We start from the raw sequence: 15516 nt of genomic DNA on the forward strand, positions 1-15516 counted from the left end.
GGGTTGGAAATGTAAAGGGAGACATTATGTAGCAAGAGGAGAGGAGTGGTTGACTTTCCAGGAGCAGAGGTCCCTGGGACCATTAAGAGAGATGAGCAGAATGCGGGACCCTACCAAGAGATGCAGTGATGCCAGAGATGGGGCAGAGATGATGACATGGAGAGATGGAATGGATGGGGACTTGAGACCCAGAGAGGGAGAGGGGCTGTGTGCTGACGAACAGGGGAAGGCTTGCAGGGTATACCCTTTGGTTGGTTGATGTAGCATGGAGGGGATTGGAACCATGGCAATGAAATGATAACAATAGGATGAATGTAAAGCTAATGTTCTACCATGTAAAATATCACATAATTCACAATAAAACATTTAAAAAATAAAAAAAATGATCTGCCTGAAGTTTGCATGAATATAAAGTGGGAAAGTAGGTATCTACTCACCTTCACAGTCTACGATCTAATTCTCAGACTATGTTTACATAGAATTTGCTTCTCTTAAATGATGTTTCCACTGACCCTAGCTATAACAAGGAAATAATTGATATGTTTGAAGAACTGAGAAAAGCCTCAATGAAACAAAAATTCCTTGGTATAAAACATAATATCTTTAATAACTGTAAATGGCCTGTTAGAACATACAGTCCATTCCACTGACTATAGAAGGAGTTTGAGAAGTAAAGAAGGTGATATTTTGTCTAAGACCCCTGAACTCCATGAAATTTCAGAAATAACAGTATGCTAGGGGTCAAGAAATATGTTATTGAGTAACTGCAATCTCAAGAAGGTTACCAGTCATCTCAGTTTCTTAAGTTATAAAAGGAAACAATTTACTAAGTTATAAAATGGGGGGGGGGTTGATGTCTGAAAAATTCTTGGTTCTAGAGTTATATGATTTTATCATTTCAGAATTCAGAAACCAGTCTCTCTCTCTCTCTCTTTTTATTTTTTTTTTGCTTTAAAGCTAACCTTCAGTATGATGTGACATTTTATTCATGCAAGTAATTGTTCAATTCAGTTCAACAAATGTTATTTGTTCTGGATGTTGGATTAGGCATAGGAAGTTCAATAGAAAATAACATCCAGTGTGACTTCTATGATATTTTAGTCTTTTGGAAGGGACAGGAACCTAACCTGAACCTATGTGTTGTTGTTGTTAAATGCTGTTGAGTAGGTTCCGACTCATAGCAACCCTCTATAGGAGCAGCTAGTGATTTTGAGCAGCTGAATTTGTGGTTCACAGTCCAGTACTGAACCTACATTGCCACATGTAGGTGCTAATGATTCTAAGAATTTTGTGTATGCTGATTAATTTAATCCTCACTACATGTTCTGCTGTGCATAAGGTCGCTATGGGTCGGTAACGTCTCGATGGCACACAACAACAACAACAAGTCCTGATATGGAGTCCTGGTGTAGGACTTTAGGATAAACACTGGACTGCTAACTTCAAGTGGTCAGTTCAGAACCAACAGCCAGTCCCTGGATACTATGTACAGAGTTGTTATGAGTCAGGACTAACTTTTTGACACTTCAACAACAACATAAGCCTTGGGGCTCTGGTTGTGCTTAGGATAAGCACTGGAGTGTTAACTACAAGGTCAGCAGTTAAAACTTTCCAACTTTGGTTAATAGGCTTAAGTCTCTTAGCATTTATTTGATCACTAAGTGACCATGACACTCACTAATCTATGCTAAGAAATTTAGAAGACAACTACTTAGCCAATTGACTGGAGAAAGATACATATTTGTGCCTATTCCAAAGAGGTGACCCAATGGAATGCAGACATTATCAAACAATACCATTAATATCATATGTAAGTAAAATTTTGCTAAAGATATTACAAAAACGGTTGCAACAGTACATTGTCAGAGAATTGTCAGCTGTTCAAGCCATTTTCAGACCAGAACAAGGAATGAGGAATATAATTTTTGACATCAGATGGATCTTGGCTGAAAGCAAAGAATACCAGAAAGATGATTTCCTGTGCTTTATAGACTATGACAAGCCTTTCGATTGTATGGATCATGGCAAGCTATGGACAGCATTACAGAGAACATGTATTCCGAACACTTAATTGTGCTCATGAGGAATCTGTACATGGACCAAGAGGTAGTTATTCAAACAGAACAAGGAAACACTAAATGGTTTGAAATTAGGAAAAGTGTGCTCCAAGGTTACTCAATCTGTATGCTGAGCAAATAGTTATTTAATCTTTCACCATACTGATTCAACCTGTATGCTGAGCAAATAATCCGAGAAGCTGGGTTCTATGAAGAAAAATGTGGCATCAGGATTGGAGGAAGACTTGTTAACAACCTGTGATATGCAGATGATATAACCTTGTTTGCCAAAAATGAAGTGGACTTAAAATACAGATGAAGATCAAAGACTATAGTCTTCAGCATGGGTTGTACCTCAATGTAAAGAAAACAAAAGTTCTCACCACTGAACCAACAAATACCATCCAGATAAATGGAAAAAAAAATGGAAACTCTCAACGACTTCATTTTGTTTAGATCAATAATCAACACTTATGGAAGAAACAGTGAAGAAATCAAATGACATATTGCAATAGGCAAATCTGCTGCACAAGGCCTCTTTAAAGTGTTCAAGAGCAAATATGTCAGTTTGAGCCTAACCCAAGCCATGGTATTTTTCAAAAGCCTCATATGCATGTGAAAGTTGGACCATGAATAAAGAAGACTGGAGAAGAATTGATGCATTTGAGTTATGGTGTTGGAGGAGAATATTAAAAGTACTGTTGTTAAGTGCTGTTGAGTTGATTCCGAAGAGCAGCTGGTGAGGTTGAACCACCGACCTTGAGGTTCAAATCAACCTTGCAGTCCAGCTCATTAACCCACAGTGTCACACCAGGACCCCAAAAGTAGACTCGCAAAAGAAGAAACAAATCTATGTTAGGAGAAGTACAGTCACAATGCTCCTTAGAAACCAGGACAGCCAGACTTTGTCTCTCATACGTCAGACATGTTACAGAAGGGACCAGTCCCTGAAGAAGGGTATCATGCTAGATAAAGTGGAACATCAGCTAAAAAGAGGAAGACCCCCAATTAAATGAATTGGCACAGTGGAAGCAACAATGGGCTCAAGCGTAGCCATGGATGTGAGGTTGGTGTAGGACCAGGCAGTGTGTTGTTCTGTTGTGCATGAGGTCACTATATGTCAGTACTGACTTGATGGCACCTAACAACAACAACAAATGGCCATGAAAATCAGAGAAGTCGCAATGAAATAATGGACCAAGACCTGCATTTTTTTATCCCCATTTTCCTTATGCACAGATAGAAGGTGACTTGTCTAACACTATACAGTTAGTAAGTAGAGAGTCTAGGATTTGAATTCAATCTACTTAGTTTTAGAATTCATGAAAGAAACTATTATCCTATTATTCAGTTTTAGGTTTCTATACGTGTTTTTGTTTGTTTGTTTGTTTGTTTGAATGTACCAAACTATCATCCTCAGGGTACCCTGGTGGTATTGTGGGTTATGCGTCAGGCTGCTAACTGCAAGGTCAGCAGTTTGAATCCACCAGTCACTTCGTGGGAGCCAGAGGAGGCTTTCTGCTTCTGTAAAGATTTACAGTCTTGGAAACCCTACATGGGGTATCTATGAGTCAGACTTGGCTCCATGGCAGTGAATTCAAGTTATCATCCTTCATCTGGGCAAAAGTGCCATAGTAATTTATGCTTTGGGAGCAACTTGCTGCCATCAAGGACATTACTGTAGGAGGGGGAGGACTGCTTCACTTATGGTCTGTGTTTTGGAACCAAATGATTAATTTTCTTTTAGATTTATCTTCATTGTGGTTTTTCTCAGAACATAATTATGGTTGTGAGTTCTGGAAGGCAAGTGATAAGCAACAATAGCAGATTGCAATTTTCTGGAGTGCAGAAAGCCTCTTATTCATCTCAGACCCATGCTCCTCCTCCTGTCTGAACCAGTGCCTGGTCATAATGACTGAATAGTGAATGTCTAATCACATGCGGGGGAAGGTACCAGCGTTGCAAAAGAAAGCCGTAGTTACAAGCATGACTCTCTGTTCTGGAGTACATGTTCTTCACTTAGATTGTAAATTAGAATGATCGGCTGTCCAGGGTGCCACCCAAGCCCAATCATATCAAAAACCTGGGAGTAAATTCAAATCCCTGCTCTCCCAGTTCTTAGCTTCTTAACTTTGGGCAATTTCTTTAACTTCTTTAAGCTGCAGTTCCCTCCTCATCTGAGGGAAATAAAAGAAACTGTTTCATTGGGTTTTTGTAAAGACAAATGAAGGAAAGCATCTAAAGGGCATAAATGTAGCCATTATAGCACAAAGGTCTCCTAAGATGTTGTTCCTCACACAGACATCAGTGTTTTGAAAAATATGTATTCTCCATGTGGTTTTCAATTGCACCCAGGCCTAAGAACCACTTCCCTGTACATATTTCTAAATGTTTATAACTCTGTTGTTGTTGAGTGCCGTTGAGTTGATTCTGACCCAGAGTGATACCGCATAGGGTTTCTGAGAAGCAGCTTGTGAACTTGAACCACCAACCTTGCAGTTCCAACTGACTTTGCAGTCCAGCGCATTAATCCACAGCCCCACACAAGACTCCAGAAAAAAAACCTACTGCACTTGGTATTCCCAGGCAGTCAGTCTCCCATCCAAGTACTGACCGAGCCTGATCCTAATTAGCTTCTGAGATCAGATGAGATCGGGCGCATTCGGGGCACATTCAGGGTGGTTGTAGCTCTAGACATCATAAAAGTCACATGTGTGGTGACTTCAAGCAATTCACATTTGTCCTTCAGTGTGTAGAAGCTCAGAAATGCTGGTGTGTAATCAGAAAGCAGGAATGGTGGCAAGCTGGATGTGAATAGTGCCTCATCTCCAGCTGCCTTTATAAAGGAATAAAGTAAATTCAGCTTACTGAGTGTCTTTCTTCTAAAGCAGACTCTCTTACTTGATCATAGACTTCTTCTTTGGGGTTAAATTATTGCGGGCTGTACACTTGATTCTTGTTTGCAACCTTCCCCATGATACACACACACACCAGGAAACAATATTTTAAATGCCAACTGCGAGATTTCAATAAAGCAATTAAGAATTTTGCTTAGCAACTAGTCATTTAAAAACGTTCTTTCCAGAAATAAAAGTATAACCTTACATTCAATAGATTTCCCCACCAGCAGTCTGTGGACTGTGATTTCAGGTGATTGTTTGGACCTTAGATACTTCATCTGTGAAATGAATCAATGGAAAAGTCTGCTGACGTTGCATTAGTGCTCTGTGATCCTATGATTCACTTTTCTAGAGGACCCCAGCCAATTGGGAATTCCCTTTGTCTAGTAGATTAAACATTAATATTTTTAAAAGGTGGAAGGAAACTGTAGGAGCTGAACACAGCGGTTTTGTTTGCTTCCTTTCCTGCATCATTGAGCTGAGTGAATAGTTGCTAAGGAAAATAAAACGTTTCAAGCTAGGGGACTATTTAGACAAACTGAAACTTCCTTTGCAATGATGGCCCGGCAAAGTGCTTGGATTTCTTTTTGAGGTATGATAAGACCAAAATAATAATAATAATAATACATCCAAACTAACCATGAAATAATGGGGCCTACAATCTAATCTAATCATGCTTTTGTTTATTCACTTCATATAAAAGTCTCTTAAGAATGCATTGGAGCACAATATAGAATAATAATACTATAACATACATTGTGAAAAACTTTTGGAGACAATAAAATATCCACCTGAAATAATGCAGTGTTCAATACAGACATACAAACCCATTGGTCATGCACAATTGTGCCACTTTCGTTAACTATTCAGTCACAATGTTGAACTGAAAGCATGAAACATATTTTACAAACAGATTACCGCCAGTAAGAGGCTTAACAAGTGTTATCGGAAGAAGCTTCACATTCGCATAATTTACGACATCAGTTCACATTTTATTTTTTAGAAATTCACATTGTTTTATTCTTTTTTTATATAATTAATGGGAACACGACACTCCTGCTTAGTGGCAGACAGGAGGCATTCTCTTCAAAGTCAGTAGTTTGTGAATACTTTAAGGGATCTTTTTTGAGCAAATGTAGTGTTACTTTCTAAGCTGAAGCCACAATTACAGTAAAACCCTGTTATAACCCAGCTCATGTATACACAGATTTGTATAAATATGGTAAAAACCACATTCTACTGCCCCCTACCCCTAACAAAGTATACAAAAGAAAAAGTTCCATATAAACCATGTAGTATCTAATGCTGGGAGAATCCTGTTTCCAAAACCATGTCCCAAGGGGGTTGCACAGTATTCGCAATTCAGACAAGCACAAGGCCAGACTCTGAATACGCTCACCAATGTCCTCAATGGCAAGGGGCCAGTATGTCTTTCTTAAGTGATGTTCAGGTTATATCATCACACACAATACAAAATGTTACAAGAAAAAGTCACAACTCTTAGGCAGAGTTGGCTTTTTGTTGTTGTTGGTTGGTTGTTTTTTACACAAATGTGACACCACCATTGGCAGGCAATGTTGGGATATATAAATTAATAATTTAGAAAACATTACATTATATACATTAAGTAATAAATACACTGTTATAAACAGGAATGGAGGTGTCAGAGCAGAAGGCAGTGCAAGAGAAAGACGGCAGCATTAAATTGAAAACCGGTCATCGGTTACATGGGTGAAGAGAGGCATAAGAGGACAAGACAAGGAAGCGTGCAGCATCCAAAGATGTAGCATAGCACACACTGCCTGATTCGGCTGAGCTTTACACACTGTTATTGTGAACAGCACAACTATCCTTTCCTATCCTGTAGTTTGTTCAATTTTATTCTCTTTAGAGCAAATAAGGGAAAGTCCAGAGGAGAAGGAATACTGTTCAGAGCAGGCAGGCAGAGATAAGGTGTAAGGGCAACTGTGGAGTTGGATTGGCAGGAGGGAAAGGAAGTAGAATGTGGTCTAGAATGTATCCTTTCAATTTAAAAGTAACTACAGTAAAGTGAAAGATATTGCCCAAGACAGAAGGAAGATCATTTTCTTCACTTCCCCTACCCCCGAAAGAATCAAAAGAGTGTACGTCAGCTTTGAAATTCTTGTTCTGTATAGAAGTTGATACTAAACCCTAGGTATTCAACAGGTATTTTAAAGACATGAAAATGTTTTACAAAAAAGGCACACAGGTTGGCAGACAAGGGGACAGGTGAGCAGATTTATAACTGATGTTATTAATAAGTTCAGTCACTAGAAGGGACAGATTTCCAACACTTAGTGCACAAAAATCTCTCAGCTTTGTGTCTTCCATTTTCAAGTCATTTCGTCTCGACCGGAAATGACGTCCAGTACCACAGAAAGCTTCAGGTCTCCACAAAACTTGCAAGCAAGGCAAGTCAACCATGGAATTTCCTGAACTGCTGTTTGCTTCACGGTCTTTCACTCTGGCTCCAAACTCAGGTAGCTGGAAAGGCCAGGTGGCCCTTGTCCTGTGCAGGCCATGGCCCCCAAGGTGGGCTGGCCCTACCATACAGCTGGCATGCTTGTTAAGGGTGGAATGTTCATCTCCACACACAGAGGGAGATTATGTGTCAATTGGAGACTTGTCTTCTGTTGCAATCTCCACATCAGTCTCTTCCAGGGAATCCCTGTTTTCGGGATCAATCACACAAAGTGTCTTTGTGCTACTGAAGTAGTTGTGGCCCTCTTCCTCCTTTTCATGTCCTTCTGAGTCCTCTTCTTCTAGGGTAAGTTCAAACTGAAACTTCTCCATCAAACCCTGGCAGTCTCTGTTCTGTTCGTCCAATGGTGGGGAGGGACTTTGGGGTATCATGCTCTGATACCAGTTCCTGTTATCTTCTAATGTGTCAAGAATGTCTTGAGCATCAGGCTGTACCAGATCTGCCCAGGTCTCCCACAGTGGATGGACAATGTAGTCGATGAAACCAACCTGGAAAAACAAAATAAGGTTATACATCCTTTATTGTAATGGGTCCATCAAAACCAAAGTACCTGTCCTCGTTTCATGCAAAGAAAGAGCAATAATAGCAATGGAGAGATCAGTAGTAGCAGAATCCGTTATTTGAACAAGGTTCTGCACTAGATGAAATGTCTTCATAACTCTCTGAATCATGCAAAATAAGTATCATTATCTATCCCGAACAAGTAGGTCTTGGAAGAAGTATAACTGGAAAACTCCTTAAAAGTTAGGATGGCAAGTATAACTGGAAAACTATTTTGAATAGGTTATGAGGAGGGACCAGTCCCTGGAGAAGGACATCATGCTTTGTAAAACAGAGGGTCAGTGGAAAAAGAGGAAGACCCTCAGTGAGATGAACTGTGACGTTGGCTGTGACAATAAGTTAATAAAGCATAGCAACGACTGTTAGGGTGGCACAAGACCACACAGTATTCGTTCTGTTGTGCTTGGCTCACTATGAGTTGAAAGGAGCAGATTCAAGGGCACCACAATCTGCCATTTACACAGATGGAAACTAAGACTTGTTCAAGGTTCCATGATAGTAACTAATAGAACTTGGACCAAATCTGATTCAAAACCTGTATTCCTCTCACTACCGACAACTGTTTTTCCTTTTATGTTTTCCAGTAAGAAATCTGGATTAGCTCTGGTTAGGAATGACTTTGTCACTACTTGGATTCTGTGAATCATCCTTTGGAGAAGGAAGTCCTAGGTCTAACATGCTCTGACTCAACATTCTTTCCCTGACAACTTTTAAATATGCTTCTTTCCCAAAATGAATGATGGACAATCAGGCCCTAACTACTCTAGAATGTCTCAAGTTCTGTGCAATGCTTTGGCTTATAGACAGGCTTGGCAAAACACTGGAAAATACTTTAAGCCTCTAAACAAACATAGTCCCTCTGTGGACACGTCTGCAATTGCTTTGTGTTCATAGTGCACACAGTCATTACTATCAGGAGAAAGAAGGGAAAATAAAAACAATTAAGCAGTTCCTTTTGCTGCTGTTCCTGTGAATAAACATAGAGCTTATGGTTCTGTTATGATTTAGACAGGGGCTATGCATCCTGCATGAACTAGCTATGTGGCCTTATGTTGACCTCCACATTGTCGGACAAACAGGAAACACTGGGGGCAGGGGCAGGTAGAGAGAAAGAATAGGAGCTAGTTGAATGAGGGAACGGAATTCCCCTGTCATGGTCTGGGGAGTTGGAGAGAATCAGGGAATGTTGAGGAAGGGCAACTTACTAGTTCCAAGGGGATATCATATAGCTACCATTCTACACCCCTGGAAACTTTTCTTTATTATCATTCTGGTATTTAGCCAATTATTTAATACATCCAAGTTGTGTTACATTAAACAAACAGACAAACCTTGGTCAAGCTTGATTAAATAGATATTTAACTTCTCTCTGGGACTTCTCTGACCTTAACAAACAGAATTCACACCAAAGCCAGGGCATCTCTAATCTGTACTGGTCATCAAAGCTTGACCATGGATGGTTCCTATATCTCTCTTCCACCCACTCCTTGATTTTCCCCTTTCACTTCTTAATGTGTGTTCAATGGATTTTTAGATATGATTCTTAAGGTGTTTTCCAGGGACTTAGAAGAGCAAACTCAAGTCAATTGAGAAAACGGAATGAACTCAACACAGTGTGATCACTTCCGTATTCAATTGTTGTACCTCTGCTAAGAAACACTTGGTACTCTTTTGAAAGGTGGCTTCTAGCTGCATACTTCCTAGGTCATGGGATGAATGCACTCTACAAATCCCAAGACTATTTAGTTAAGGACTCAACAGCCGGAATTACAGTAGATGACGATGTCATGGCAACAAGAAAGCCTGCCCACAGTGACAGAGATTAAGCATAGTGGTGACTAGTCAGGTTGCTAATATCAAGGTCAGCAGTTTGAAATTGCAAGCCATTCCACAGGAGAAAGATGAGGCTTTCTGATACTGTAAAGATTTACTTCCTCAGAAAATCTATTCAGGGTCACTATGAGTCAGAACAGACTCCATAGCCACCACCAGCGCTACCAGGTTTGAGGGTAGTTGCGTCATTAAGGGGCTGGTAGACGAGACCAAGAGAACTGCTTCATGCCTGCTTTACCCATCTCATGCGGCTGTTTTGAGCTCTAAATAAGATAATGTACGGAAAATAGGAGGAAGCCACACAGATCATATAAATATTTTTAACTCACTGTTATTAATATAAAGGTATTATATCCCTTTATTGATTTATATCTTATTCTAATAATAGCTGTGGGTTATTTTAATTGATCCTAATTAACTTAATGTTATTATTCATTTCTATAGCATATTAGATTTTAGAACACTTTCACAGGTCTTAACCTGATTTTGAAGTACTGGTGTGGTACTGTGGGTTAATGCCCCAGACTGCAAAGCCATTTAAGCTAAAAGGTTGGCTGTTCAAGCTCACCAGCTTCTCTTTGGAAACCCTATACAGGGTCGCTATGGGTCAGAACTGAATTGATGACACTTGACAGCAACAAAACTTGATTTAATTGAGTTTTTCTAAGTGACAATGTAATAATTGTAAAGGAGCTATAAATTGCTTTTTAAATTTGGTATTTTCAGGTAGTAAGGAAGGAAGGTAAGCACTAACAAAAGACACTCCAAATACTTTTGTGATAAGATGTCCTAATGTGGCGCTGTGGGTTAATGCGCTGCCCTGCAATGCCAGTTTGAGCCACAAAGTCAGTGGTCCAAGCTCACCAGCTGCTCCTAAGAAACCCTATATAGGGTCACTATGGGTCAGAATTGACTCGACAACACTTAACAACAACATAGATCTATTCTCAATCATGGTCATCTGACTCAGACTATTTGTTGTCCTAAAAAAAAAAAAAAAAAAAAGACAATTCAACTGATCCAGAGCCTTTATAATGATATGATACCAATATCATCTTGTGCTACAAACTCCACAACTATTGGGATCTGCAACCCTGATTTCCAAAGTATTGTCCACTGTTCTCACTATAAAGGGGATTTACAGGCCTGAACACACCAGTTGCCAAATCAACCAGAAAATGCCACCCTATTTCCAAAGGCATAGAGGGAGCCATGTAAGTAGACAGCAGTCAGTGCTTGGACACTGAGGTGGAAGAGATGTATGTGAGTAAGATTCACTTTCTCAGGTGGTGGTGCTTCACTATGGAGGGATAGACAGAAACAGAGGCTGCAGGAAGTAAGGATGAGGAGTACAGCTGCTATATAAAGAGCAACTTGGGAAAAACAGAGACAGATGGGATGGAGACAAGATGGAGGAGACAGCAACATCCAGTTGACCTAGTTAGATTTCTAAGGTCATAGAAAATTATCTAAACTGTTAGGGGATACACAGTCCAAATTTTGATGGGTTTTTGATGACTGCTTTATCCCCACCCTGGGAAATAAAGTGTAATGGAAAAGGCAAATGGGTCACGAATAAAATGGAACCAAATGGGTAATTGCTTCCTTGTAATTTCAATTCAGAATATATACATATATATGTATATTCTGTTAAAATAAAGAAAGGAGATAGAAATGCCCTGCACTGCAAACAGCATAGCTCACAAAAACCATGAAAACCTCATGTTAGATACCTGGGATTTTTCCACAGACGCTGTATGTTTATCACACATTGGACTAATCTCCATTCCCCTCTCCCGTTCTTTGTCTCCTTGCTGGAAAAATTCCTCCATGATGCGGTCTGTCCATTGCCGATACAATTCCAAGGACTTGGTGGGGTTGCTCAGATCGGCACAGTGTACCATGTTGCGAAGAACCTGAAATTATCAAATTTTAAAACATCTCATGAAATTAGGTGTAAATACTACCAGAACATTTCATTCCTCTTGTACTAGTACACTTGGTACTAAACCCAAGAACATTTTAGTTGCAATGTAATTATGGTACGTACACCAAAAAAAGCATTATTACAATGGTGATGGCCAGGGTTTGTCATTTACCATTACAGAGTCCCAAAGAGGAAACGTATGTCTTCTTATATAGACAGTCACTGAATTTTAAAATTGGAAGGGACATTTTAAGTCAGATGCTGCTATCATTCTTTTCTCTCAGTTTGGAAAGAATGCAGAGAATTACTCAAAGTAGATGCCTGCAGACTTTCCACTCATGGAAAGAAAAGACCAGCTGATGGCAATTTGTAAAACCAAAACAGACCTAACGAACTTCAAGTCAATGGGGTTTATGTCCAAACATGAGCTTTTGTGACCAATAGTCACGTATGCCCTATTACAAATAGTTTTTGCCATCTATTTTTAGAATGAAGCAATTCAAGGAATTGGCTATGTTTTTCCTCATAAATTACAAAATAAATCTAAATGTCCACTATTTCTTAGTTTGTTCTTCAAATAAGTCCAAAGCTCTAGTAACTTAAGCCATGCGATTCAAATACCCTGTTTGTCTTCTTCTTTAATTGTTTGGTTTGGCTTTGTATCAAATACTTATCTACGATCAAAGGCTTGTATCAAATACCTGTATGCGATCTGTATAGTTGTCCAGGAGCAGCACACCTGAACTGGTGACTTTCTTTGTTTCTACCATTGTCTTCAGGTCTGCCAACAGGCTCATATGCTTGGACATATCAGTTGCTAACACCTTGGGTTAAATGAAAAGGAAAACTCTTAATAAGCTCAGTCTATCAGACAAAATGGAATTTCCCCTCTTATGGGGAAAAATAGTGAGGAATAAAGAGAGGTTGAGATTTTACCATGTCAATAACCATTTTTCTAAGCGTCTGACGCTGCTTCTTGGTGAGATTCTGGAAGATGTCACAGTGCTCCTCTTGCAACAGTTTGAACCCCACAGCAAGATGGTGGTTTTCCAAGACAGATTCATCATTATACATCAAAGCAAGCTCTGAATCTAATGAATAAGAAAGAATGATGGCTTAATGAAAAGGGATAAGATTCAAACATTGGCATTACCACAATGTGATGCCAATCTAGTTCCTTCCAAATGCTTTCAAGAACAATGATCCATATGCCATCACCCCTTTGAAATCTCTCTTCACAAAGAAGTAGTCAGTAACTAAGCAAAAAAAAAAAAAAAAAAGCTTCTAGTACATATTGTTGTTATTGTTAAGTGGCATTGAGTTGGGTCCGACTCATAGCAACCATGTATAGAGTTTCCAAGGGGCAGCTGGTGAGTTTGAACTGTGGTTAGTAGTCCAGTGTTTATCCTGCAAGGTCACACCAGGTCTCCAGTACATATCAGTGCTTCCTTTTTCATTAGAATTCATTGACTTTTTAAAAACCTTTTACTCTCTGTCTTCATTTCAGATGGAGACTATGACATTAGGTAAGGGTATTCCCCAGCAACTAACTCCTATTTTTATTGTAGACTATAATTTCCTGTATGTTTTTCCACACTTTGTAATTTGGAAATGAACAAAATAAAATTGCCTCTAAAGTTTCTCAAATTGATTAAGATTTTCAAATGATATTCACTTTTTTTATATACTCCCAAAACTCTATCATTAAAAGTTGGGGATTTGAAAAAAAAAATAATGGTCATGCAGAATTGCATTTTATTTAAATATTGCAACATTTTGGTGTTTCTTATAAGTATGGTTACTAAACGATAACTTTTTTTTTTTTTTTTTGGAGTTGTCTTATTGCCAAATATTCTTTCTGTCTCTATATTCCAGACTTTACAATTTCCAAAAATCAAATCATGAAGCTTAATTAAGAATACTAGGCGAGTGATAGTAATATGTTACTAAGAGCAGGTTTTTTAACTAATATGGCAGATCTTAATGAATGTTTGAGTTCTGTACACTGAAGGGTAATGGACTATATTCACATGAGCACTCTTGCCCTGTTCACCTTATAATCAAGGCACAACTCTGAAAATTAGCTTTATGTGTTGTAGTGCTGTGGAAGCTATGACAGAAAGGCCATTTGTTCTGTATGATAAAAATTGGCCTGTCTATGAACGGATTCATGGCAGCACACTGATACCAGATGATTTAACCCTTACAGGAAAGTAGGTGCCCAAGTTTATGGTCTTTCAATAGAAGAATAAGGTAAAAACAAAACAACAATTAAAAAAAAAAAAAGGCATTGTACTTAAAATCTAGATCACTAAAATGTTCTGATGATAAAGCATGACAAGTACTATTTTACAACATGAATTTGTGCAAATATTTCTATCAAACTCTCGGCACTTGATGTTAATCATGACCACAAGGGAATAACAAAGATTTTCAGACCAAAAGAGTACTTAGATTTTCATCACTGAGAGACAGTACATGAACTGACAAAATTAGTAAATTTTTATTATCATGGAAACCAAGTATTTTGAACTTGACAAAAGCTTTGGGTATAGCATAGGATTCTAAGGCTGGATCAATTCTGAATGTCACTGATATCCCCCTTTCTGCTACAACCCAATCCAAAATCAAAACTTTTCTGTTGGAAGAAAGTTGTGTAGAACTTTAATGGCCCTTCCTCTTGAATGTTGGAAATCTATTTTATTTTTCTTTTCTTTTAAAAAAAAAAAAACATACTATTTCTGCTTGGGGGTTCCCATTCTCAGATCCAACATCTAAGTTGGCTTCCTCAGCAGAAAGGGGTACTTAGTGGGTCACTATGCTCTGAGTGTGAGCCCTGCATATTACTAAAAACCATCATCATATTATCTCTTGTCGTTCCTGGCTGATTCCACATCTGTTACTCTTTCCTCACATATCATATTTTCCAAACTCTCCAAGTGCTCCATGAAGCTCAAAACTTGTGCTGCCAGATTGGACACACTATCCAGGAAAGGTTTGACCACTTTGTGTGGAATAAAATAAATAAAAGGATTACATCATTATTATTCTTGCTATTATCCATAATGAAAACATTAAGAGGGAAAAAATAAGCAATGAATCATACAATTATCTCAAATGACTATTCTAGTGGTGAACTCACTTGTGTTGATGAGAAACTGATTGGAAACACCAGGATGATCAACATCATGGATAGCAGCTGCAAAAATGGCGGCCAGAATTTCCAAATCTGTGAAGACAGCCTGGGGAGCAAAATGAGGGCATTTAACTTCATATCCTATTCACCCATCTGATTTAGTCAGTTGCATTTTAAAAGTTTCCCATTGAATTCTTATTGAGAGAAGCTTTGTTGATTTACATATTATCTGAATATGTTAATTATACTAAAATGTCCAATTCTGTTCATCATAATTAGTCTCTGAAGTGAAAGGGGTAATGGTCAGAATGTATTCTCCCAAATCAAGCCTTCAGGACAAGCCTTGGGAAGGCACTAGCATGATGTCAATGGTTTATGTAAATTATGTATTATTTGTTTCTTGGATAAGTAGTATGTCAGCATCATGCTTATGCAAGTCAAAGAAGCAAGCCAAACTGGCCCTGCTCTGAGACTTACCCACATTCATATTTTTAAAAACTAAATAATTTAGAGAACAAAGACCAAATTACAGAGTTGTAAGACAAACAATAAATTATTTCCCAAAGATAAATTAATAGTGTAATCATAAGCTATAATAC

At 38.6% G+C, this 15516-nt stretch overlaps 1 protein-coding gene across 3 annotated transcripts in view; it reads right to left on the minus strand.

The window, feature by feature from the left end:
- Nucleotides 1-6767: 6767 nt before the first annotated feature.
- Nucleotides 6768-15516, minus strand: part of PDE4B (phosphodiesterase 4B, cAMP-specific) — an 814686-nt gene continuing 805937 nt past the window's right edge. The window contains exons 12-16 of one of the 3 annotated variants that reach the window (XM_006862448.1): nt 14924-15023; nt 12718-12872; nt 12483-12605; nt 11588-11770; nt 6768-7948 (exon numbers count right to left, since the gene is read on the minus strand). In XM_006862448.1, the coding sequence (XP_006862510.1) occupies nt 7583-7948; nt 11588-11770; nt 12483-12605; nt 12718-12872; nt 14924-15023 (927 nt within the window). In that variant the 3' untranslated portion in view covers nt 6768-7582. The remainder of the gene's footprint in view (nt 7949-11587; nt 11771-12482; nt 12606-12717; nt 12873-14923; nt 15024-15516) is intronic. The other 2 variants (XM_006862449.1, XM_006862450.1) reach the window with 2 other exon arrangements.

The sequence above is a fragment of the Chrysochloris asiatica genome, unplaced genomic scaffold (assembly GCF_000296735.1).
Source record: "Chrysochloris asiatica unplaced genomic scaffold, ChrAsi1.0 scaffold00048, whole genome shotgun sequence".
NCBI lineage: Eukaryota > Metazoa > Chordata > Mammalia > Afrosoricida > Chrysochloridae > Chrysochloris > Chrysochloris asiatica.